The sequence below is a fragment of the Struthio camelus genome, chromosome W (assembly GCF_040807025.1).
Source record: "Struthio camelus isolate bStrCam1 chromosome W, bStrCam1.hap1, whole genome shotgun sequence".
NCBI classification, from domain to species: Eukaryota; Metazoa; Chordata; class Aves; order Struthioniformes; family Struthionidae; genus Struthio; species Struthio camelus.
This window is the reverse complement of record NC_090981.1, coordinates 33,411,871-33,436,980: the sequence shown is the minus strand read 5'-3', so window position 1 is coordinate 33,436,980 and position 25,110 is coordinate 33,411,871. Positions and strand designations below refer to the sequence as shown.

Genomic DNA, 25,110 nt, shown 5'->3' with positions numbered 1-25,110 from the left:
ATAAGAAAGCCTACAGAAAGTGTTCAGATATTCTTATCGTTTTACCAGTGGACATCTGTCCTTATGGCAAACATCCTGGATAGTTTGCACAGTATATAGCGCTGGCACAAAAGGAATAGCAAAGATAATAATCAGATGCCAAAGCAGAATGACAAAGCAGCAGAGGGCAGGTGGGCAGTTTGCAAAGACCACGTGTGATTTATGACCTAGATGGTGCTGTCGTTTCCCTCCCAAGAGCAAACTTCTTCAGAAATGGTGCCAGGATACTTTCACAAAGCGGTTCTCTTCCACTGAATTGTCACAAATAGGCTAGAAAAGACAAATTAACTTCAGATTTTCAGGTTTTGGCTTGAAACAGACAATATGAGAGCCTCCACTCTCATTCATCGGTGTAACAAGGCTGTCTCGGGCTTTGATGCAGGAGAGCCCTCAGGCCAGCAACTCGCAGCACTTGCTCTTTTCTTCCTAGGTGGCTCCCTCAAACGCTGGTGAAGGTGCACTGCCTGCACACCAAGTAGCTTCCCTCCTACTGTGTACAAAGCTTTTATATTGAATAGACAGTAAGCATATTATGAATATTCACCCATCAGAGAGGGTGCTCCCGATGACGGTTACTAGAGTTTAACAAATAATCACTTGTGTTTATGAATGCTGGGCTCTCATTAACTGCCTTCGGATGCGCCCTTTGCCAGTCAGATGTCCCCGCCATGCTCCTCGTGTTTGCTCCACACCTTGCAGAGACTTCCCTATGCTATAGCAAGAAAGGATCCTGCGCTGCAAGTGAAGATCAAGCATGGGGCTTCTTACATTGTGCACGGACACTTTATTTGCAGTGATGCCCAGGGGTAGTGCCATGTATATCTTCAAATTGAATTAACTCTTCTGATTTATGCAATAACTTAATGAGATCTGTTCGGTAGCATATCATTTTATTGACTGCTCTTGCATTTATTTTTGTGTGAAGAAACTGTTTGGACAATTAATACTTTTGCTTGGGCTCTTGATACATTTTCATGCACTTAGATAGCAAGCTTCCATCCAGGTCCCAGCAGAATGTACTGCATATCTCAAAAGTCAGCCCTAAGGGGAATTGTGAGGAATACCCCTCTCTAGATTTTTTCTTTTGCTGAATCATTTATTGCCACCTATTTCTCAGATTAAAAAAAAAAAATAGAGACACGGTCTCCCCGCCACCTCCTACAGACTCCTTCAAACTGAGCACTACATCTTCTCTTGTTCTGCTGAATTATGCTACTATGAAATAAACATGTGGTCCACACTCCTGTCAAATATTCCCTGACAGCATTCACCCGATCTGCTAGAGGGCTGTGAAGATAACGCTGCCACGTTACCTGAGTCTTTGTGTAGTACACCGCGTGCTTCCCGTGTTAGAACTGGACCCTGCCACAGCACTGCATGGTGCCAGAAGAGAAAATGAGTCCAAAAAAAAAAAAAATCTCACTGGCCACAGTAATTGTTACTCTTCTGCCATAATTTCTCCCTATCCCTGTCTTGTTTTGAGCCAGGAATCCTGCCGCAGCAGTTGCGAGCTGACTGACCCTCCGAGGAGCAGCTGGGAGCTGGGTTTGCTGCCTCCTTGCCCCGAAGGCTCACACAGAAAGTGCCCCGGCTGCAGCGAGCGGACAGAGCCAGCGGGCTCCCAGGCGGGACGTCCTGAGCTGACCCCTGCTACTGCCCGGCCAGAGAGAGTCGGGAAGAGGAAAGAAGGCTCTGATCTTTTGTTTGCTACTGAGTCGCAAAATCAGAAAAATCAGTGACTGTAAAACGGTTCAGTCACTTCTACCTTCCAAAAATGTTCCAGTTATACTGTCACATACCGAGAGCAGAGAATATAAATCATCCTACGTTAAAAAAAAATAAAAAAACTTTCTTCAACTAATTTTCTGTAAGCATTTTTATAAGACACTAAAAATTGTACCACGCCTCAGAGACAGGCAAAGAAAATATTACAGGAAAAGTAGTTCTCATTCCTGTTGGGAGAGATAAAGCAAAAGTTAGGGAATGAAATCGGGGAACTTCTCAAGACAATGGGAGATGTGCCATGGATTTGAGAGAGAGAGTTTCTCTTAAGGTTTTTAATCCAGCATTAAGCTAATCCAGCACATCCTTTTCGTAGCGTAAGTGTAGTTTTACTGAGGCTCGGTACTCTGTAAGACTGTGTAACTCTGTCTGAACAGTACCTGGAAAAGGTAGAAAAGGACACAGGTGTATTTTAGACGTTTGCAGCTTGACAGAGCAGAGAATAGGGTTGCGCAAGCAGGCAGGCATCTGATTGCCATTTTGCAGAAGACCCTGGGAGTTTCAAGATGATACAAATTAAATAGGCATGGAAGGGATTATGAAATAGGATTACAGGGCAGAAACATTTTCTGCACAGAGAGGAACAAATCTGAAACAAAATTGGGGCAAAAGGCACGTTAACAGAACAGCAGCAGAGCCCGGCGGCAGCACTGGAAGGACCGTGTCAGTGGCCTGAAATACAGTGTTAAAACCCTACCTCCTGGAGTTCAAAAGCAAACCTTTCCTTGACTTCAGGGCTTCCTCTCACAGCCAGGTTCAGCAAGAAGCAAAGCCGGCTTGGTGCAAGTCATCCTCAAGACAGAGAAACTGAGTGTCATACTTTGACCAGGGCTGGCTACAACCACCGCCAGCGAGACTGCGCTGTGCTCGTGCTCACACCAACACAAAAGACGGCAGGATCTGAACCCGTATGACTGTACACCAGGCTCCTCTAACCCCCTCCACGGTGTAAGCGGCACCCCCCGAAATTCAGTAGCACTGTGTCTCTGATATCAAGATGAATTTGGCCTTTAGTGTTTGAGGGAGACTGTGGCTATACTGGCATTATAAACAGTCAGTGCTGGCTGGTGAAATTCCTTTATCTGTCTGATTTATTTTCAGACATTTGGCTGGCAATATAATGGCAGGGAAGCAAATACAGCTGCCCTTTTTTAATACAGAAGCTGTTTGCTCATCGTGCTGTCTGAACTCAAGGCTGTCGCAATCATTATGAAACTATTGTGTTCTTTGACTTGCATAAAACAGAGAAGTTCATCACGCAGCCTTCAGGACAGTTGGCCAATCTGATTAAAAACGCTCATACTCATATGGTGGCTGGTGGGAGGGTTAGGAAAGAAACCACCGTGGCAGGTTGACAGCTCACAGAGTGGCAGTAAGTGCTCTGCTAACAAGCCATGAAGGCACCCACTGATTAAAAAGAGTGGTGAGTAGAACAGATTATTCTTGCTCTCACTTAACAAATTGATGATCTTTCCAACGACATGATAGTGGGGGGGGGGGCGGTTAGTAGCTTAAATCTTCCAAGATAGCATCTTCTATAAAAAATACTAATAGTTACAGGTATATTTCCACCAGCAGTCTGGAGCATTTGGGAAGTTCCAGGGCAAGTTTAAGAAAATTTTTTATAGTTTGATATCAGCTGCTCAAAATAGCCATGTCTAATAGGAGATTTTAAAAGTGGAGGAGAAGGTGTGAGGGAAATGTAACACAGGATTAGCTGTAATAGTTTAATAAAATCTTTAGGGATGAAAGAGATAAAGGTACCTTTAACAGTAGGGTGCTGTGAGGGCAGAATTTCAGGATACAGTTTATTCTGCGCTACTGTTCCTATAGCCACAAAACATACATCACTCACAGACGTAATGGTGAAATTCCAGTACTCTCCAGTTGTGTTGCCTCCACAGGATAAAAATGATGATTCCTCCCTTTATGAAATAGCAACCACAGCAACAAAACTTCACAACAAAACCTGCAATGGTTAACAATGCAAAGCTGTTACAGAATAAAGATGCAGCCAAGAAAGATACAGGCAATAAAGATACAGCCAATGTAAATGGCACATCACGTAGGAAAGCCTCTGCTTCTCAAGGGAAGACAAGTTGAAAACTGATGCCAAATTTCTCATCATGATTCGAACAAAATGTCTCAAAAAGCAAGCTTGTACGAGAGAAGTTTCATCATCGTGATGTCCATTTTCTATCGGAAAGACTTCCATATTTCTGCAAGTAGTAGAAATCAGTGAACATAATTCAGCTGTTGCTCCAGGACAAAGATCGAGTTTGTGCTCCTCTGAGCGCTAAGGAGCTGTGCTTCATCATCAGGAAGCTGCTGCTTTAAGGCTTTTTTTTAAGCAAGGATGCTTCCTATTTATTTGAAGTAGCAGGGCCCCTGCAGGGTGACATATACCTTCTGCGCTCTCAGAGTTGTGGAGACTGCTAAATCTCTGGATGTAACAGCAATGCCTTTCAGTCACAGAAGCCGCCTTCTGTGATCAGTTATTTTTAAAGATGCTCAGAGTTCACGCATGATGAAAATACCAGTTTAAACCTCAGCTAAAACTTACTCAAGACAGCCAATACCCAAAGGAACCCTGGAAAGCAGCTGGATCTTGTCCAAGACACCATTTTTTGCTAAATGTATTCATTTTACTGGCTATTATTCTGTCTCAAGCAAGTCCTGGACAGTGTTTTCAGCCTGGTTTCCTGAAGAGTTAAGGCTTCAAATCTTTTGAAACTCTATTTTGAGCTTTTATTCTTAGTACGCAAGAAAGAGAACAGATCCAGTGACAGAAAGCCATATGGGCTGTCCATACTAGCCAAAACTGATAGTTATTCGCTGTTGTTATAACTGTCATTGGTTGAGAGGAAAACTTCTTCCGGAGTTTGTGCTTCGTTAGGCACCGGACAGCTCTCTCCTTAGTTTCTCTCCGAAGTGGATTTTTCGATGTCTAAAAAGGCGTGAGTTGTGGCTGAAGCCTGAATGTCTGCGCTGGTATCTTCAACAGACAGGTTCTTGGGCCCTAACAAGGTGGGAGTTTCTGCTGCAGCCTTATTACAAGTCAGTACAAAAGAATCAACTTCAAGGCATAAATCTGTAGAGAAGAAAGCTTCTTTCATTCGCAGGATCGTGGAGCAACTTGGTTTACTCTGTGTTTCTGAAATTTTGTCATTGCTTTTTGTCACAGCTGTGCAGAAGGTTAGTGTTAACATGGGAAACCGACTGCTTTAGGAAAGAAACGGTGTTGTGCAGACATGAAGCAAATGCACAAAGTAAACAAAATGACAAAAAGGCACTCGCCTACCAGTTCCTCTAAGTTATCAGAGCAACAATACCTGTGAGAAAGCACATCCCACCAATCTCTGATCAGAGCATACTTCTTGAGTCAGCTTAAGTCAGCTAGCTTTCTTTTGTTCATTTGTTCTCCTCTCCGGGAGGATATGAAAACACCGGGAAAGAGCACTAACATCCTTACATATGTCTACCAACCCTTCCTTGTCCTCAGGGCATCCAAATAGTTGTAATAAAAGTCTGCAGCATGTATGAAAGATTAGATACTATTACAGTTTGAGAGAAAGTGCATGTGCTGAAAGTGCTGGCCTGAAGCCATGAAACAATATTGCTGCTGTGCCTCCACTGGCTTCCAGGTATCTCACTAGAAATGACATTTGCGCTTCCAGAGCAACCGTAAAATACTGAGAAGGAAAGAATCAGTTTCATCACTACATGCAAATACCACGTCAGTGCATTTACAAGTGGGTTGAGGAGCATTGTGGTGACAGCCACGGTCACAGTCATCAGGAGGGGCAATCTGTGTGACGCAACTGCGTGTTATCCCTCGTGTCGACAGTCTATATGGCTTTCCATCACTGCAGCTGCTCTCTTCTTCATCCACCAGGAAGACATGCTTGAAGAATGATCTCATTTCAATTATTTTGAGCTATTCGCAAAACAAACATCTTGGTAGGTTTTGGTTTAGGAGCTAATTCAATTTTTGCATTAAGGACCAATGTTGATTACATAATGACGTTTCAAGAGACAGCATTCTGCTAATGTCGTAGAGTTTGTACTCACTGAGACCAAACTTCTTCGAGGAAGAATGCCAATTTTCATTTGAATTCATTTTTGAATTCTGGTCTTTGAAATTGGATCCCTGTATTTGCACTGGATAAGTAGTTGTGATTTCCTTCCCTTTGCTATTGCATAACAGTGAGCAGACAGGTATTTCTTTTAATGGTCGCTTTAGAGAAGCAATGCCGTAGAAAGTCTAAGAGGATAAAGGTAATTACCGACAAAGTATGACAAGGGTGGAGCTTGATGATGATTGTGAAAATCAAGTTATCATACACTAAGTAGAAGCTAGGCTTAATTTCCTGGCACGGTCATATGATACAGTCACAATTTTTTTTTTTTACCCTGCCACATGGCTCCAGTGATCACAACTACAGATATATTGTAGTTTGTTTATCCACCTTCACAAGATACAGAGTCATGGCAGGAGACACAAACCTCTTCTGCTATACGTGGCAACTGCTGAGTATACAGCCACCGCAGCACGCCTCTCTTCACAGTAACGTAGCATCATCCTGTGGATCGCTCTCTGTTTTGCAAGAGAGCCAGTCCGGTCTCCCCTTCCTGTCCCCACTGTGATAAAGGAGATGTGAATTCGGAGATTTACCTTTTTTCAGGGATATTATTATATCAGAAGAAATAATGTTCGGTATGAAACCCAGGTGGAGGATTACTTAAGCACGTGGAAATATCAATATTGCAGATTAGAGACAGTGCAGAACTGGGGCTCTCGTGTAGGCTCCCTGCTGGCTTTTGGAAACTGTTGCTCTACATGCACAGCGCTACCCCGCTGAGCACAGCTGAAACGGCCACCAGGGCAATGGCAGCGGCTGCTGCAGGAGAGACAGCTCAGGCGGCAGCTCCTGGATACGGTGACTCTTCCACGTCGCAAGAGTGAAACTGGAAGAAAGTGCGTGCGAGAGCTGGAGAGAGCTGGGCCTCTTCAGCGGGCTGCTCCTGAGCTCCCACAAATCAGCCTGGTCCCGTGATTTTTGCCTTTCATCTCAGGCCTCCTCAGGAAGCTCCCATGCGAAGCTAAGAAGGTGCTATGCCGATCAAGAGAGAGCCTGTGAATATGCTTTTCTCTTAATTGCTACTGTCCTCAGGCCTTCAGATGCTCGGTACGATCTAAAGTAACAAAAGGAAGTGGGTTTAGCTGTCTATATTAACGAAAAGAAAAACCTATTGGAAATCTTAAGTAGCGCTTTATTATTAAGCAAGGCTATTCTGGGAATGAGAATATTAAAGGACAAATAGACTAGCACAGGGTATAACAAATGATAGTGATAATAGCAAACAGTTGCAGAAAGCCCAGGAACAAAACCCCAGGTTCTTTCACTCCATCCCTTTAAACTTTCTGCTGGAGCAGGATTAAATCTGTTGTTCGCTCCAGAGTACATACTTCAGTGGGAGGTTTTTTGTGGCAGAACACGTACGGTGGGAAAAGGCTGTGTAGGATAGTATCGAACCCCAGATTTCGATAATGGCCTCTGGAGGAGAATGGCCCCTTGCTGGGCTCGAATTCAGACGAGCGTCTGGCCTGACTTACCGAGCCAGCCCGGGGCCCAGCTGCAGGGGCCCAGCGGTCGCCGGCCCGCGAGGTGATGCTGTGATTCACCCCGGCAGCGACGGCGGCGGCGAGGGAGCAGCGGCCGGGAGGCTGGTCCAGGTCCTGCCCGCTCCTGGTGGCCAGTTGCCATAGCGACAAGGTGGCTCACTCATGGCAGACGAAAAGATGACCTCGTGCTGGGCTGACACGCGGCAACTTGCTTTTCCTGCCAGCTTAAGCGCCGGTGACACCTCGCGCGGGACCGGCGAGCGCGGGAGCAGCTGTAACCTCCTCAGAAGTCACAGCACGCTCCAGGGCTCCCAGCTGCTGCCTGTCGTCGACTTTGCATTTCTGCACGCAGATGAAGGAAGAATGATAATGCGTACCAAAAGAGTTCGTTTTCCCATTCCTCCACATTAATTCCTTGCCTCCTGAAATTCAGTTAAAACAGAGAAAGAAAGAGTATACTGGCAAAGAGAAAACAGAGTTTTTCTCACAGCAAATACTACAGATTTTATACTACAAATAGGGAAAAATAGCTCCCATATCTCTCCCAGAAAGGCACTGAAGAGACTGCTCCTTTCTGATATTTGTTTTTTGGTGCTAACCTTTTATGGTTAGCCTTTTATGGTGCTAACTCTTCAGCGATGGACGTTTGAAATTTTCATGTTTTATTTTTAGTGTTTTTGTTATTGTATTTTTAAGTATTGTGAATGCCATGAAAACCATCACCTGCAGAGGAGATTCACATCGAGTCTTTCAGTGCAGAACTGTCAAATTCTGTATCTGTGCAACTGGGACGTCACTGCACGTACAACACTGTCAGTGCAAACGAACGGCCGATGGAAATCGATAGAGCCACCTTCCTCAAATCCCACTCTTCCAGTCCCGCGTGAAAGTCAATAAAATCACTCTGGGTATCTGGTTTGATGGTAAGCACATAATATTTTGCTACTGGGCACTGTGGGCTACACTTCCTCCTACTGCCTCCATCCTCCCCCTTGGCACCCCGATCTCTCACATCCGAGCTCTTCCCGCCAGAGGGTTGAACCTGGAGCGCCTCCCCTGTTCGTTAGCAGCTCTAATGAACCACGAGCTCCTGGCAGGGATTTAATGCCCACGGACACAGTACAGAAATGGGAGTGCGCTGTCACTGTGCTACAGGCAAGGGACAGAAATTAGAGAAATACACAGATAACAAGATTGCACATATTTTCCTGTCAGACTGTCAGATACAGCAGTGTGGAGACAACAGTGTTTGAGGGAAAGGTTTCAAAATGAACATCCATCAGTTACCAATAAAAAAAGAGGCAAAATTTCAGGAAATGTTTTCCCTTGAAGAACGAAAATGCAATCTGGGACCCGATCCTTCCCATTCAGACCAGCGTCAGGTACTTTGGGGAAAATCCTTAGTAGTGGCTTTTAAATCCATTTTTCCTTTTCCTGACTTTTTTTCCTAACCAGGAGTTATCTGTGGTTCTATTAGAACATCCGTGTCGCTTCAGTCTGCAAGCAAAGATCCCTACTATACGCATATTTTCTTGCCCCGTTATTGGTCCTTCATGATTGAGAGAACCAATATGTCCTGCTGCTTCTAGCAGATGTGCAGTCTTTAAATAGCCTCGTCTGTAAAAGCGAAGATTTCTCTCCAAAACCGTTTCTCAAAGGCTTTCTTCCACAGAGCCAGTGCCTCTCAGAATACTGCATGAGGACTGAGATAGATCACTTCACGTCACCCAGGAATAAACCTCAGCTTTGTCACTGTCTTATTCATATTTGATAGCATGAATTGCAAGCGGGCTTGTATTTGCATGTTAGATTAATTAGATGCTGTCTTCCTGGCATTGCCTGAAAAACTTTATGATGTGTCAAATTAAAATCTGCACAGATTTCTTTCACGCTCAAGATTTTTTGCAACGTATATTTAATTTTCATTTTACTGGAAATTAATTAATGCTGAGTACAGAATGGGCAGGTGACAAATGAGCTGCCTCATTAGACGGAAGGATGGCAAGCGGTGCAAAACACACATTTGTAGTGCAAGAATGCCAGTTCTACAGGTTACAAGCTGCACGCGCTGTGGCTGGATGTCAATATATAAGTGAAACCCCGCCGCTTAGGGCGCATGAAGTGGTGGCACTGGCCGGGTTAGCCTGCCGGCCCCGAGCGGGGGCTGTCATCTGAGCTGTCATTGTGAAGGAAATAGGGACATTAATGAGACACCTGTGGGACCGTTATACAAAGAGAGAAAGAACCGAACATTTTTTTTAATTACATTGTCTTTGGAGGGCCCTTGTCTCAGTCCTTCAGACAGGCTGGTCCCTGGTGAACCCCCGGCAGGAAGGGAAGGTGCCCGTCCTCACCAGCTCACCAGGTCTTCGTGGCACCAGGAGCACCAGCGAGGGTCCCTGGGGCCTGCCCAGAGGCTGCCAGAGCCCTGCCTGCTCCCTGAAACGCTCGGCATCTCTTGGTCATAGATTAAGCCTTAGCTATTTACCCTGCCTCCAAAAACATAAAAAAGAAAAAACAAAAGGAAATAGAAGAAAGCAGACAAAGCCCACGAGCTCAGTGGATGGCGTACATTTCAGCATTTCAAGAGAAAATACGGGATGAACCAACAGACTCTGCCAACATGACTTAATCTCTCTCCTGCCAGTGCTGCTCCTGTTTATAATTAGGACTAAATGCATTAAAAAAATAAAATGGGCTCTGCATTGCTGGAATTTCAGCTGTTTTCTGATGTCCTCTCATGTGTACTGGGAGAACTGCCTCTCACTATGTATCAGATTTTAATTGCAATCGGTACTGAAGTTAAAGCCCTGTAGATAAATATGTTAGCAGAAAGCATCCTCTCTAAGGAATTTTCAGCCTTGGAAACTACTCCTCTGCTTTTGGCCAGAGTTTATTCAGTTTGCTTACCTTCAAGGCATCCTGCAAGTTTGACTGATTTATCTGGACAATTCCTTAAAAACTGAGGTACACAGTGCCCAATTTTGCGATTGCAATGTTTTAATTCTCCAAGCCAGCACAAAATTACAGAAATGCACATGTGACTTTTGTAAAAAGATTTTTTTTTTTTTTAGTACACACATGCCAAAGCACAATACAGAGGCTTACACTTCAGTCTCACCTCTGACCGTATCTCTGGCCCTTTCATTTGTAATAGTGAGCCCCACTGCTATGTTGCTATGCTTTATCAATTAATATTGAACTGAAGTCTGTGAAAAAATAGGATGCATTTGATACAGTCAGCAGCACAATTTGTTATTTCTGGGCTGTAAGGGCTACAAATCGGTAGGACAGGTAGTTTCCAAATGTACTTCTCTCCACATATCCTGAAGTTAGTCTGAATATTGACTTTTAAATCTGGCTTTAGTTTCTGCAGCAATACTGTACTATCAATACAATATTGCTGTGCCATGCCCTGGGCCCAAACTGAGAGCAGCCCTCTAATTTCCAGCCACAATATTCATGAGCACATCTGACTGAATACGTTAATATCTAATAACAGTTCACAGAAACACCGAAGCTCATTTGCACATCACTGCTGGGCTACAAAAATAGATGAAGAACCGAAAAAAAAAAACCAAAAACCCTCAAAATCCATATTTTCCCCTACAGTGAGCGAAAGCCACATCCCAGAGTTTAGCCATGCTAAATGAAATTGCATAATTTTAAGATTCTTTCCGTTCAGGTTTCATTGCCTTTTGTCCTAAAATCAAGAGAAATTATAATGAGATAAGAGATATATCGGAGCGACAGGTGGAAAGGAATCCCAAAAGGGAAGGGGGGAGGATAATTACAACTTTCTTTCAGCTCCGGAAAGGAGCGGTTTCCTAGGCAAAGCAAGACGAGCCTGTTTTGTAGACTATTACAGCCCAGTTTCTGCTGTGCTCTACCTATGCAAGTGAAGGGTGTTGCGCACGTGGAGTAGCAAAACGCGCAGCCCAAGCTCCGTCTGCAAAGGCTGCAGGTCGTCGCAAGGATCCCAGCAGGTGGCACTGCAACCTAGGGAAACCGGTTTTTTCCCTTGGGCTGGCAAGCTCCTCCCTGAGCTTGTAATTTTATACTGAACTTACAAGTGACTGAAATTTGAGACTACTTTATTTTTTGCGTTATTAGCATCGCTGCCTGCCTGCATATTTGCGCAGCAATAACATCTAATGGCCTTGTATGAAGATAAGTGGATTTTTTTTTCTTTACTTAGCTTCGTACAGAGCTGCCCTGAGCGGTCTACAAGCCAAGCTAGCTGTGTGCTGAGGTAAAAAAAGAGGCCAAGGTTTCAGATAAAATCCTACCCTCTCTTGCCTTTATAACGTGTTTAACTCGCACGAAGGGGAAGAACAAAACACAGGCTGGCAGGGCAGAACACAGGATGAGGTAAGCTGTCAGAGGAAATGAGTCAGTGCCCGAAGGGAGAAGGGGTTCCTGAGAGACCAGGCAGTAAACACCAAATGCCGCCTTCTGACTGGCGCATCCTAACAAAAAGGAGATAACAATCGAGGCTGAACATCATGCAATACTGAAAACCTAGTGTCGGCATGGAATTTTTGTACGGAGTCATTTCAAGCGCTAGAAAGGGCTGTGTCGGTCTTGCAACATAAATTCCTCGAATCCTGTCTTTTTGCTAAATCTTTGTGTACTTCTCCGGACAGAGGAGTGCTTGAGCCTCCCAGATGTTATCACAACGTTGCATAAAAGCATTAAATCAAATTGACCAAACTAACACATAAAGTCTAGCTGATCCTGTCTTGATTTCCAGGCGTTTTCAGTCTGGAGTGGTTGAAATCAGGGTACTTCATGGACTACTTTTAAAGGATGTAAGGGGCCAGGAAAAGCCATTTTTTATACACCAAATGGCAACCTAGATATATATTCATCTTAAAAGAGCTTGTGCTGCTGGTACAAAATTTTGGAACATCCACCAACTCAAAAAAAGCTGAAAAGTACTGCTATGAAGTTTACTGGGCAACGTTTAGGAGTGTCATAACAGACAGGCACGACTGCGAAAACAAAAGGAGATTAAAATCTGGGCCACCATACATCAGGTGAGGATATCTTGGATGGGTAGAGCAATCCCACACTGCATAACATAGTACCTCTGATGTTTCTTCGGACGGTCTCCGACCTCCTGTGCGCGTGCCCCAGGCTCCGAGGGGACGGAGCTGGCGGCAGGTCACTGCCGTACAGCACCAGCGCAGCGTGCCAGACCTCTCCCTGCCATGCCGTCGCATTGCCTTCAGAAAGTCAGTGCTAACACGACGGTGCTTGTGACCCTTCCTGCACAAAATTGCTGGGAAGACAAGGAAAAATAATGGCTATATTTTAGCTTTCGAGGACGGGTCCCATCACGTCAACAGATCTACGCAGAGGGACTCTCGTTATCTGCAAAGTCAGTATACGGAAAGGGAGGTTTCAGGCATACAGTCTCAACACTGAATATTCTCCTCTGCATAGGGTGTGAGTAATGTTTCATGCAACTCTTAAAAATCTGGTCTGCAACACTGTGCTCTGTAAACAAGCCCAAGCACTGCTATTACGAAGCAGAGGAGAATGTCAGGATTGTGGTCAGAGGGAAGAAATTTAACTGGCAACCACACGCCAGCTCGAGGAGCACTTCCAGCAGACCCTGGAAACCGAGCACAAGCAGCCTTTTCCCCAGCTGTACATCGTCTTCCCGCTCTCCCTGAACCAGCGGGTCCAGGCAGAGCAACGGGGCGATCCTGCTCCTCGTGTCAGACCCGACCGTGTGCCTGCGCCATCCCAGCAGCAGCCACCGTCGCGAGTCCGCTCATCCCTCACGTGCGTGGGGAATCCCTTCCAGAGTCCCAGCTACACAGGCCATATTTAGTCTTTTCCACTGGGAGCTCTAGTCCCTGCAGGAAAGAGGATTTTCCCTCTTTGGGATGTAGATGTAGGGCACGTTCAGCCCTTTGGCTTCGAGCCCCGGGCTTTGGCAGCAGCAGCAGAGAGGTGGAAGAGATATCTGCTCTGGCATCATAAGCATAGCCAGGAGCGCACTGGCACTTAACTATTATTTATTCACCAGAAATATCGGCGCACCAGCAACCTGTGGATGGCATCTCTTTTTTAGGTTTTGGCTTAGCTGGCGTATTAAAAAGAATCCAGAATCTTTTCACATCAGCCTGTAATGCTGGCACAGTTTACTGAAGTTTGGTTAAGAGGCGAACGGACTGGTGTCCTGGCTTAAATTATTTCTTCTAATTTTTCTCCGACCTGGGGGAGAAGGGACTTTTACATGCACAGATATTGGGACAAGGTTCGTATTGTCACTGCAGAAATAATCTTTTTCAGACTCAATCTAGACTTTGTTAGGGCCAGCAGGAAGGCAGTGTTTGCAGTGAGCTTTGCAGCAGGTCCCTGGCAAGCTCAAGCAACCCCATTTCCTCCGGCTGTGCCAGACTCTCAGCAGTGGAGGAGGAGCTGCCTCCTCCCGGAGCCTGGAGCAGGAGACGAGCACTTGTGTTTATATTTCTTTAAGTGCAAAGCTCTTGTCTCATGTTTTCAGGGTCTTATGGCAGGAAGCGTCTATCTTCTCACTGGAGGACATTGTTTTTGCCACGTTTAATAATCACACGTTTCTTCTTTAGATGATTACTCCACCCCCCCGAAACAACTCTGCAGTTGGCCGTGGCGTTTTAAGAACAGCGCAGAGCAGGGCAGATTTCCCAGCCCCTGTTTGGTGACTTGATGACTCAGAGCAGAGGTACGAAGTGACTAATAAACTTCGAGCTTTGTAACCCAATGGGCGCAAGGGTGGGGGGAGCCATTTACTTCCGAACGCAAGTTACAGCCAGGCCCAGCTCCTCTGCGAGGAGGTTTCTCTCCTGTTTGCTGAAGTTCAGGTTCCGGAAACCAGCGCATTACCCGAGCACCCCACGTTTCGGCTGGGGAAGAGGCCCGGGGACGGCCTCCTCGGCCTCAGCCGCAGCGGGTGTGCGGGCAGGCTCGGCCACGGCGGTGTCAGCAGAGCCGCTCTGGGCACCGTAGGGCTGTCCTGGACCGGCTCATCTCACCCAGCACCTCTGCGACGCACTGAGCAAATCCATTTCTTCGGCGCGCTTGTGCTCAGACTTTACTGCTCTGCTATCCTCCTGTTGCTGGAAATAACCGGATTTTTGCAACGTTCGGGGCTGTGTCTCGGACGGGCCAGCCCTGATGAGTACGAAACGCAGGCTCCAGCACGTCTGCTGTCAGAGCACCCGTGCGTACGTCCTTGACCTGCGTTTGTCAGCGCTGCCGCGCGTTTGCGAGCGGAGTTGGCGTCACACGCGCCGGGGGTGGCCGGCACGCTCTGTGCGTAGCGGCCAAGGGCACCTGGGCGGCTGAGTCCCGCTTCCCGGCTGCATGGTCACGGCCCGGAGGGGAACGGCAGCACACCCAGCTAGAGCTGCAAGCCCATTGCCAGGCTCAGCATGACTGTCCGGGCTGTATGGCTCCGTGAGCCTGGCTCTGAGACGTAGCACAACTTCTTCTGGGGCGAAATCACCTGTTTGGGGGTTTGTAATTTCAAATCCTCGTTTACACCATTTTGTTTTATTGTAATGCAGCAATACTTAGGATCTTTATAAATAAAAATTATTACTAATTTTAACAGTAGAAGGACAACATTAGATAGCATTACGCATCACCTAAAAGAGACAAGAATTGTATTATTTAAGATTAATCGTTACGGATTCTACATCTCTTTAAATCTCTCTCTCTTGAATGTTAGTTCAATTTGCTTTCATTTTTTAATTATTAAAAATGTATATTGCCTTCAAAATAGCATACAGCTGCAAAATATTTTTCACATTACCCATTTTTCCCTTCAGAACAATCCTAGCTTCTTTGTTTTCTCCATTTTGGAAACAGAGGAAAGAAGTTCCTGCAAAATAGCGCTACAGTTTTCCACAAAACATTTCTTTACCGGTCTTCACTTACTTATTTACACTGGCTCCCTACTCACTGTTCCGATTGGAAGTCACACTTTTTAAAAGGCACTAAGCATAGTAACAAACTAAGAAAAGACTGAGACATGTGAGCTTCAATCCCATCCAGAGTAAGCATTCTCCAGTGATGAAAAATTTGAAGTGTGCAACTGGGCAAATGTCAGAGCAGGGAAGTAATGGCAGTAAAGTGGCAGATGGCTGTAACGGATCCAGGAACACTACATGGTAAGCAGAACTAATATTTGGAGACATGGCTATTAATACAGCTTTGAACATGTTTCATTTCCAGGTGAGGCACTGGTTAACCAAGTACACGTGAGATGAACCTGATAGCAACAAGACTGCTAGATGCACAGCAATACCCACTCAGCCCGATCAAACCATTCCTACATGGTTCAGCACTGTGACGCTTTATTTAAGGAGCGGCATTGTCTGCTTTATCCCCATCTCCAAGAGATGTTCCTGTGATCAGAACTATATTTGACAAAGATATTTTTCTGTCTCTAGAATGCAGTCCATAAAGTATTATTACTCTGTCTGTATTTAAGATCTGTATAACATACACATAAATATGTGTGTGTGCATAGAAGTACATTTTGCACACAGAATTATTCCATTACGCGTGAAAGCCGCTGTTAGGTTTCCACGGTCTGCACACCAGAGCGGACAAGTTATGTAACTACTTTTTTCATTGTTGGTATAACCATGTTTGTAAGCTTTATGATCAGAAAAGAAATGTGGTGCGATTGAAAGGACTGCACATAAATCAAATTCAGGGTCAATTCCCTTCTCTGCTATAAGCATCATTTAGTCCTTCTGTGCCTCAGTTTACCAGGCAGAAGCCTTTCCCTCCCCCCAGAAAAGTGATAGTAAATTGAAAGCCTGAGGGACGTCAGTTCTATCCTAGCAGATGCTATGTCCCTGTAGGAAAGGTAGATGGTCAGTTCACAAGAGCTGCCTAATTTCCTTTCTCTCGTCAGGAATTTGTTTGCCACAGGTTTTTCATATCCTGTCACAGGTGCTGAGTGAAATACTATGGAAATACTTTTGTAATTGCCGGCATCTTATTTTATAGCCAGCTGTTGAAAATATATTAGAAGAAGAACCATTAGAGGCCAGCAAACACAGTGTCAGCAAAGACTTTTTAAAACACTAACAGAAAGCAGAAAAAATACTTAGCAAGGTTGGCAAAAGAGCATTTTGTGTTTTCTAACCAGCGGTAGCATCCAGCTCACACAGATGTACTCTTCCAGCAGTAGGCTCCGACACGACCCCATGGAGCAGGCACCAAAATGATGGTCTTCTGCGGTCTCAAAAGAGTCGGGGTCACCTTGTGCCACTTGTGTCACTAGTCGCTACACGTAATGTCCAAGGGCTCACACTGTGGCTACTCAGCAGCTAAGTGGAGGTGGGTGGAAGAGCTACTTTCCTCTCTTTTCTGATCACTGCCTAGCCCTAGAGATTTTCTGAAGTTTCTATCAAAATTCTGTCTTAAGTTTAATGTTTTCTTGTGTAAATTCAGAGTAAATTCATCATCCTTGTTAGTGCTGTTTTGCTTTAAATGATTATTCTTTAATCTTTAGACATTAATGTTTTATTTTAGCTGGGAATCATGGGAATATTGATTAGTGATACAGTGCATTATACCATAGACTTGTACAAAATAGTTGAGAGAGAGATATACATACATACACATATGTATAAAACCTTCCAGTGTTATTCTTATTTTTGCTTTTGGATTAGTCATAAACTATACTTTCATCTGTTTTGGACTTCTTCAGGCCTAACTGCCTATGTATCTGCGCAAGGGTAAGAGGATGAGAAAAAGAAAACACAGAACAAAATAGATAGAAAAAGAGACAACACATATCATGACGTGTCACGTAAAACCTTGTCTTTGTTGTCCCGGGATGACCCATCAGAAGTAATACCCATAGAAATGAGTTACTGCATCTTTGCAAACCAACACAAACAATTTTTTAGTTTGCTCTGTGGAACACATTTTAGCAAATTATAGCTATTTTTCTTGACCTTTCCCCTGCAAAGTCATTTAAAGCCTCTATTAATGCCAAGAATCCCCAGATTAATTCTATCTGAAGGTAAGTTTCGTTTATTATAAAGCTGGCAAAACTCTGGCCTGGTGGAATACAATGTCAGTCCTTTCCCTCAAAAACTAAAAGTATTGAAACCAAAATTTATGGAACGTTGCTCACTGTGGTGATTAGAGATTAGTGCCATACGGCACTGAAAGGAATGCTGCTACTATCAAGGAAATCCTTCTTTCTATGGCAAACGGAGATAAAGAGAGAAAATGACCAGAAAGTACGTGACAGCTGTGATTTCTCACAAGGATTTTACGCTTTGCATGATATAGCATTGACACATAAACATATGTACCCTGCTAAATTCTGCATGTTGAAAATGTAAACGGTGCTTAAAAGGTATGCATTTGATCGTATTAACATGATTTTCTGTTGATTTTGAGACTTTCTAGTGCACAAAGGCTTCAAAATTTATTTCTAAACCCATAGTGTTTGCTCTGGCTCATCACATACAGAGCTCCCAAGAGTTTTCCTTATCTGAAGTTTCTAGTTATAAACTAATCTAAGCCTATACTTTGAGAATCTGAGGCAAATGCTAGTATCATTTTCATGAATGTCTTGCATTCAGCGGAGTTCCTCCAGGTCTATGAAGATCTGAAATTTCTAGTACATATATTTTGCTATAACTGTGTAATTCACTTTGCACTCAAGAGAATATACTTCATCTGAAAAAAAGGTTCTTTTTAAATAAAAGCAGCAGACAAAAATGAGCTGCAGGTTAGCCGCTCCTACATAGTTAAAATGTTTGACATTCACAGGGGGTAACGCCTAGCTCATCATACTATACTTCCCTTTGGACTTCACTTTTGAGTCATAGCCCTGTACATGTATACCTGTATCTATACCAAATCCACAGAAACACCTGTGATTTGCTAAAAGCCATATTTGTACTGAAACAAATAAATGCCATGAGGAATACTTTCCTAAACTGTTTCCAAATCAGTCAACAGAACTGTATTGGGGATATCGTGGTCTCATCCTAGTTGTCTTGAACCTCTGCTGACCCCTCAGACTGACAGCACAGGCTGGTTTCCCCAGGAGAAACAGGCTGCAGAGAAAAGAAAGGACGAAAGATAGGGGGGTGAAGTCCTGTATGATGAAAGTTACAACAGATGATTTTTTCATTGATGATCACACGTGACGCATTCTGCTGAAGCTTTAGGATTTTATGTGAAATGCTCTATTTCAGTGTAATGTCCTTCAAAACTTTGGATAAATAAAAACTTTTGTATGCATCATCCAAACTTAACTCCATTAATGATGACATTTTAAAGTTAATTTTTTGAATTAACACCCAGCTCAGGACTTACTGATTTACAAAAAAAAAAAAAACAAAAAACCAAAGACAACCGTGGAATCAACTGTAATTTCTTCTTGGCTAGTTTCAGAGGTAGGGATGTCCGTTTGCAGAAAGGAAATTTCTGTTCAGCAGCAGGATGGAGTCTGGTGTGGAATCTTTCAGCCCCATTGATGAGGGCTAGATAAATGGAAAGGACATATAATTTATATAATAAAAGAGAAGATGTTTATAACATATACAAATGTATGTGTATAGACACATATGGAGAGAAATCATTCTTGTTCAATAATAAAGATTTGAAACATTGCTTAACGGTACAAGGATGTTATCAAACTACTTGCCCTTATCAACAAATAGGATTTCTATAGCCGAAAACACCACTTTGCATTTACTGGACACTGTGTGAACAGAAGCAGTAGAAGAATATATGAAACGTACTTGCCCATCTCAGTTACTGCTGGCATGTTAAAACAGGGCGGGATCACAGGCATCAAGCGAAAAAGTAAATCCTGTTTGGGAAAGGAAATAAGAGCTGAGACCAAAGAAAGTCTTCTGCAATCATTTACGACACTTCAGAAGGATTGTTTCAGGGAACCCGTGCCCTGCAGGGACACCTGGAGACAAAAAGACAAAAAAGAGATGTTTTATGAGTGTGACACCAGCACGGGACAATGCCAATGTCTCAAGTGTTGTGGCTCCTAAGCTGTGGCTTACTGAGTACTCTGCTTTCCCACTTTCTAAACACAGACATATAAAATTTGCAGCGCTGCTGAGCACATATTAGATCTTAGCTGCTCATAAGTCAAGGACTAAGGTTAACAAACAATATTCCTGACGGGCTGTAAAATCTGATGGGCAAAACTACTCGACTACATGGCTGTTCACAGAGCCATTTTGCCAGTACTGACCAAAGTGCATGACTTGCAGTCACCAGAGTGCATGACTTGCTGTCCATAAGAAAGTGAGATTTTGTTTTCAGTAGAAAGAGAATAGAAAGAAAAATCATGCCAAGAGCTTCTTGGTAAACTAAAGAGATTAAACAGAACTTGCTTAACTGGTCTTGCAACCGTATCTTCCTCTCTTCATATTTTTTAAAACTACCACAGGTAGAAATCTAATTATAGAAGAGATTTTATATTCTGTTTTGTAAATTTGGTGAGTGACTCATAAATTTGCGGTACTATTATGCAAGTGATAGTAATAAAATATGCATACTCGGCAAAAATTTCTGCTGACCCTGCCAGAATTTTGGGCATCTTTTTATTCAGAGATATTTGACATCAACTGGAGCTGTTCAGAGGCTGAGTATGGTAGGGAAAAGATAAGTCTGTGATTCTGAGTACAGATTTTAGACTCCCAATACCTTGAATTAAATATAAGTGTACCCATGAAAAATATCTCTAAACGACTATTAAAAGCATCAAAATTGTTTCTGAATGCTTATTTACATTATGCACACTATTATCACAGTGAGTAGCTTGTGCTCCTGATGTTGCCACCTGTCATTGCTCCAGCTGACTTTCACTGGACCAATCTGGACTGGACTATCAGTTGTCTCTCTCATCTGTCTGTGTTTCTGATCAGTTTGGTGCAGTACTCCTCTCCACACGGCAGGTAAAACCTCAGCGGGCACGAGGGAGTTTGTTCACTTCTGTATGACAATTGCAGATGCTGCGAGGGAGCGAGCAGAAAATGCAACAGAAAACCAGTGACTTAGAAATTACACACCCGTACAGTACTGAAAGCTGTAGGAAAAGCATATATTTTCCTCAAGTGAGCAAATTGGTGTTTAGCCCTGCGGTAGTTCAAGAGCTGACTCATGCACCAGTCAGCTGTGATCACTTCTGCTGGAGGAACAAGTACCTGATTTTAATCCCCTGGTAAATGTGTGGTGTCTACATCATCTACATCTAAAACGAACACAAACTAATTAAGTATAAAGTCATGTGGAAATTGCCAATAAACAATGTTTTTTTAAAGAGATCTGGAAGATCTAGAAGAGACTTCTAATAGCAAATCCTTTCACCCCCCCCCCCCCAAACCAAGCACTCCTCTTGACAGGAGCTCAGTCACTGTCCAAAACCTTGCAGAGGCATGCAGCACTTGCAGGAACTGGGTTACGTGCCTGAGAGGCGCTCCTCCTTCCTCCGCCTGCAGCCTAGGAATGCAATCCTATCTGTTAGACCTGTCAGAGCAACCCCGGATAAAATAATATGCAAAAGACTGGTGTAAAAGTAATACATTAAACATGTTCCTCACCTTTACTTCCCCCAGAGCATCTTGCCTGTATGTCTGATAGGCCAGTCCTATGTAACTGCTTTATACATTCACAGGCTTAGCTAAGGACTTAAAATGTTAGGCACCTGACCCTTAGAGTGGGACGCAAAATTCATAGCTGTCATGGGCTTAATCACTTCAAAGGCTAGCTAAAAAATCTGCACAGAGCTAGCCAAAAGGCATGTTAGGCAAACGATGTGTCCCAACCTTGCCTCCTCTCTGGGGGTTAAAGCCATCCCCAAGGCTTCTAGGGACTCACCTTGGCCCCCCCAAGGTCTATGTCTAATTCAGTGTATAGATAATTATTGCATTTTGAACCTCCTTTCACTGAAAGTTCATTTCATGTTATTAATTGCATCATTTTTGCTACAATATTTGAAGGATATTTACTATACATTAATCCTAGCTTGTTTATTCACTGAGAAGGTCTTCGAGAAGGAGGGTCTTCACTGGAAAGTCTTAAATGGTCAATTTTCCATTTCAGCTATACATCCCTATGAACAGGACTTGGCCAAACCAAGTCAAGCCTTTCACCCAGGCCCACGATAACACCGTTCATATTCACAAAGAATTTTCCAGCACCTGATCTGGCCCATTTAGTCAGGCTTAACCTCCCAGCAGCTTTGACTGACCGTTAATTATTCCTGCTGTATTTGGAAGAGCTGACCGTACATCTTGGGCACCTCATCCGTATAAGCAGTCACATGGATTTGGACGTTTAGAACTTACTCTCGAAACAAAAAAAGCAGACATTGAAAGCTTTTGGATTTAATAACCTGAGTTGCAGTAAATGCTGAATATATGGGTTAAAAAACCCCTCAGGATATGTGACAGACTTCAGAACTGAGACTACTTCATTCGAAGGGAAAGTTATATGCAATTTTAGGGTTTGGGGAAGGCAAGGCTTAAATGCTGAAGGAGCCTGAGCTAGAGGAACAGGTAGGTACCTGGAGATACTGCTGGCCTTGGCTCAAAGAAGGCAGACAGCCTTGGAGGAGCGTCCCACATCCCGAGGGGGATGCCCAGAGGGTAACGGGGAAGGGCTCCAAGCATCGCTTTGGGATCAGATGTCCAAAGCTTTTCAGGGGAACTGGGGAAAGGCTGAGGGACTGACTTTCGCGAGGAAAGAAGTTTTCTTTTAGTACTTCCGCTTGCAGCTTAATCTAGGAAAGTGCCTATATTTTTCCACAAAGCTTAGGGGGAGGGGGAAGGAGCCCAGCTTGTGTTGGACCAGATGTGCCGTTTTTTCAGGAGTCACATTCACGGGGCAGAGAACAGCCCTCAGAGGAGTACGGGACCACTTCTCCGAGCAGCAGCGTTGCAGCCACCCGACGGCGACCGCGCTGCCGCCGGGCACCGGCCCAACCCCGGCGGCCGGCCCGGCCCGGCCCGGCCCAGCGCGGGGGGAGCTCCCCACCCGCCCGCAGGAAGAGGAGGGATCGGTCGGGCCGCGCCCGGCGCTGGCTGCGGGCGCAGCGAGAGAACCGCTTCACGGGGGCAGCGCGGCGCCCCGCTTCTCGCAGCGGAGCCGCACGGGCCCCGCCGCCAGGCCAGGCGCGAAGCAAGCGGCCGCCATGTCGCAGCCGGGCCGAGGGGCGCCGCCGCCCCCCGCCGCCCGGCCGGTAGGTTGGCGCTGGGCGTTGGCGGGGGACGGGACGGGACGGGACGGCTCCGCGCCCAGGGCCGGCGGCGGGCCGGCTCCCGCGGCTGGCGCCGGGGCTCGGGCGAGGGGGGCCCGGCCCGGCTTGGTGGGGGCCGGGGCCGCCGCCGCCCCCAGGGCGCGCCGAGGCCCCTCGGCGGGCGCGGCGCTGGGCAGGGCGGGGCGGGGCGCGGGGCCGCTCCCGCCGCGGCGGCGCCGCCCCCGGGCGGGCCGGGCAGGGCAGGGCAAGGCCGGGCCGGGCCGGGCGGTCTGCGAGGACGAGCGGGCGGCGGCCATGGCGTTCGCGCGCTGGTGGTACGCGATGGTAAATATGGGGGGCGCCGCCGCGGGCCGGGAGCGGGGCCGGGGCGCCGCTGGGGGCTGCGGCGGTGGGAGGCGCGCGGAGCGTTGCCCTCGGTGTTAAAAGCTAGTGAGGGGAGGGCTGGGGGGGCCTGGGTGCGGGTGGGGCCGGCCGCCCTCGGCGGGGGGGGCCGGGGCCGCCCTGGCAGTTCGCGTGTTGCGCGTGGGCTGCCGTGAATTCCCCGTGAAGTCCTTCTCGCGGGAGGTAAGCCGCGCTGAGAGCCAGGCTTTCCCCTGCTTGCTGCCGCTTTTCCTACTCTTGTGAGGAGTGCGGGCTTCCCGGCTGGCAGAACTTCATACGGTTCAAATACGGCGATTTGCAACATAAGGCTTAACCTGTATTGGGTTGTTTCTGCTTTGGAAAAAGTTCCGCAGCGGCCTCTCTTTTCCGGAGCGTGCTCTCGGCTGCAGGTAGTTGATGGCGTTGCCGGGAATAGTTGTAGCTGGCTGGATACCTGAGAAGGAAACCGCCGCGCTTTGATGGCTTTGGTGGTTTAGCTGACCTTACGTTACTGCTCATTACTGTGCCTGAACCTGCAATTGCCTAAAACGCCTTCTTTCTACTTTAGTCGTATGAGGAAGCAGCTTGTCTTTCTGGAGAACAGCTTAAGAAAAGGTAGCGTTCTGTTAAAGTTTTAGAGAAGGTCTGCGTTACGCAAGGTGACTTTCACAGGAAGCGTTATGTTAAGGTGTTTGCCAACTGTCTGTTCTCAGGTAGATGGATCTCTGGAATTTCTGTTCATGCTTTTAGAGTGCTCTAAGTGGCTTTGATACATAGTTACTAACGTGTTTCAGTGTCATTCACAGTATTAAGTCAAATCAGTTATACAATATAGTGGAGGTGGCACAAAGTTGCAAACAAGAAAGTTTAGGAATTGCAGCATTAAACGATAACAGGAATATTAAAAACCTTTGTAGTCCTGGGTCATTGAATCAGAAGTGTAAAAAGATACTAAACCTCACTATATACTTCCAGGTTAGAAAACCATTCCTCCGCATGCTCTACTGGAAATCAGTCTTTATAACCATTTGCACCAGAATATCACCTGCTAACCTCTGGTAACCCCATACGAGGCTGGAGTCCTCTTTTGCCCTGTCCTGGACCTGTATCACGCAGGGCAACTTCTGTCTGGAAGACCTTATGCTCTGAACAGGAATAAGCAAAGCAGAAAATGTATGGAGAGAAGAAGAGGGGGGGGGAAAAAAGAAACATGCAAAAGAGATGAATTAGTTGTTCTGCCAGTGTTTTTCCTGGGTGGTGCATTTAAAGCAGAACGTGATTGCTGTAAGAAGAATCTAATTTTCACCTGCACATTCCTTACACATCTTGTCAAGTTCCTTGACACATCTCTCCATCTTGCTGTTTTCAGAAAAGCGTCACAGATATTGCAGGTCTTTTTCCCCACTTCATCTAAGAACAAGGGTCAGATTCCTATCCAGCGTAAAATGATATGCCTCCTTTATTATCTGTCGTGCTATGTTATTTGATGTTAGCTAAGAATCTGGCAAGTAGATTTGCCTTCTTACCCAGTTACTGAATGTGTCATCGCTGCAGTCCTCCAAGATGCCATGTAATGGCTCTGAACCAAAGGCGCATTAATGCTGATGTGACTCTGGAGGCCCAGAAAGACTTTGAGTCTTGTCTTGAAGCAAGACCTTTAGCTAGGGTCTGATTTTTGCAAGTGCAAAGTGAAAATGCAGTTGTGAGTTCAATTATTAATATTTTACCCCGTCCTTTTCATATAGGTCATGAATTTTCTAACTTATGAATGCTCTTTGTATCAGAAATTACAGATATAGCTATAAAATGATGGTCATGCATTTTTGTACACTGTAGAAGATGATGAAGATCTTAAGATAATCTTTCTTGTTTATCATACTTCTTCTTTGTTTATTTTGAGATAGATTTTATGAAGATATTCTGATTCCAAATAAAGTTATGGCTGGTTTAGCTTGCTGTGTTATTGGTTAATAAAATGGGAAAATATTTTGGGGCAACTTAATTTTCCAACGACCGTAAGAAACAGTTGTTAATTAGTTAG

The 25,110-nt window shown here is 45.2% G+C and overlaps 1 protein-coding gene and 1 long non-coding RNA gene across 9 annotated transcripts in view; both read left to right on the top strand.

The window, feature by feature from the left end:
• The first annotated feature begins 3,109 nt into the window (after positions 1-3,109).
• LOC138064225 (uncharacterized) lies at positions 3,110-10,530 on the top strand. The gene is made up of 3 exons (XR_011137503.1): positions 3,110-3,244; positions 8,144-8,370; positions 8,903-10,530. It is a non-coding gene; the product is annotated as an uncharacterized lncRNA (long non-coding RNA).
• Positions 10,531-22,490: 11,960 nt separating this feature from the next.
• Positions 22,491-25,110, top strand: part of LOC104150393 (calpastatin) — a 63,509-nt gene continuing 60,889 nt past the window's right edge. For 2 of the 8 annotated variants that reach the window (XM_068926079.1, XM_068926077.1), the window contains exon 1: positions 22,506-22,691. In XM_068926079.1, coding sequence (XP_068782180.1) covers positions 22,644-22,691 — 48 coding nt within the window. In that variant the 5' untranslated portion in view covers positions 22,506-22,643. Of the gene's footprint in view, positions 22,692-22,937; positions 23,034-25,110 lie in introns of those variants that run through there. The other 6 variants (XM_068926083.1, XM_068926081.1, XM_068926078.1 and 3 more) reach the window with 5 other exon arrangements.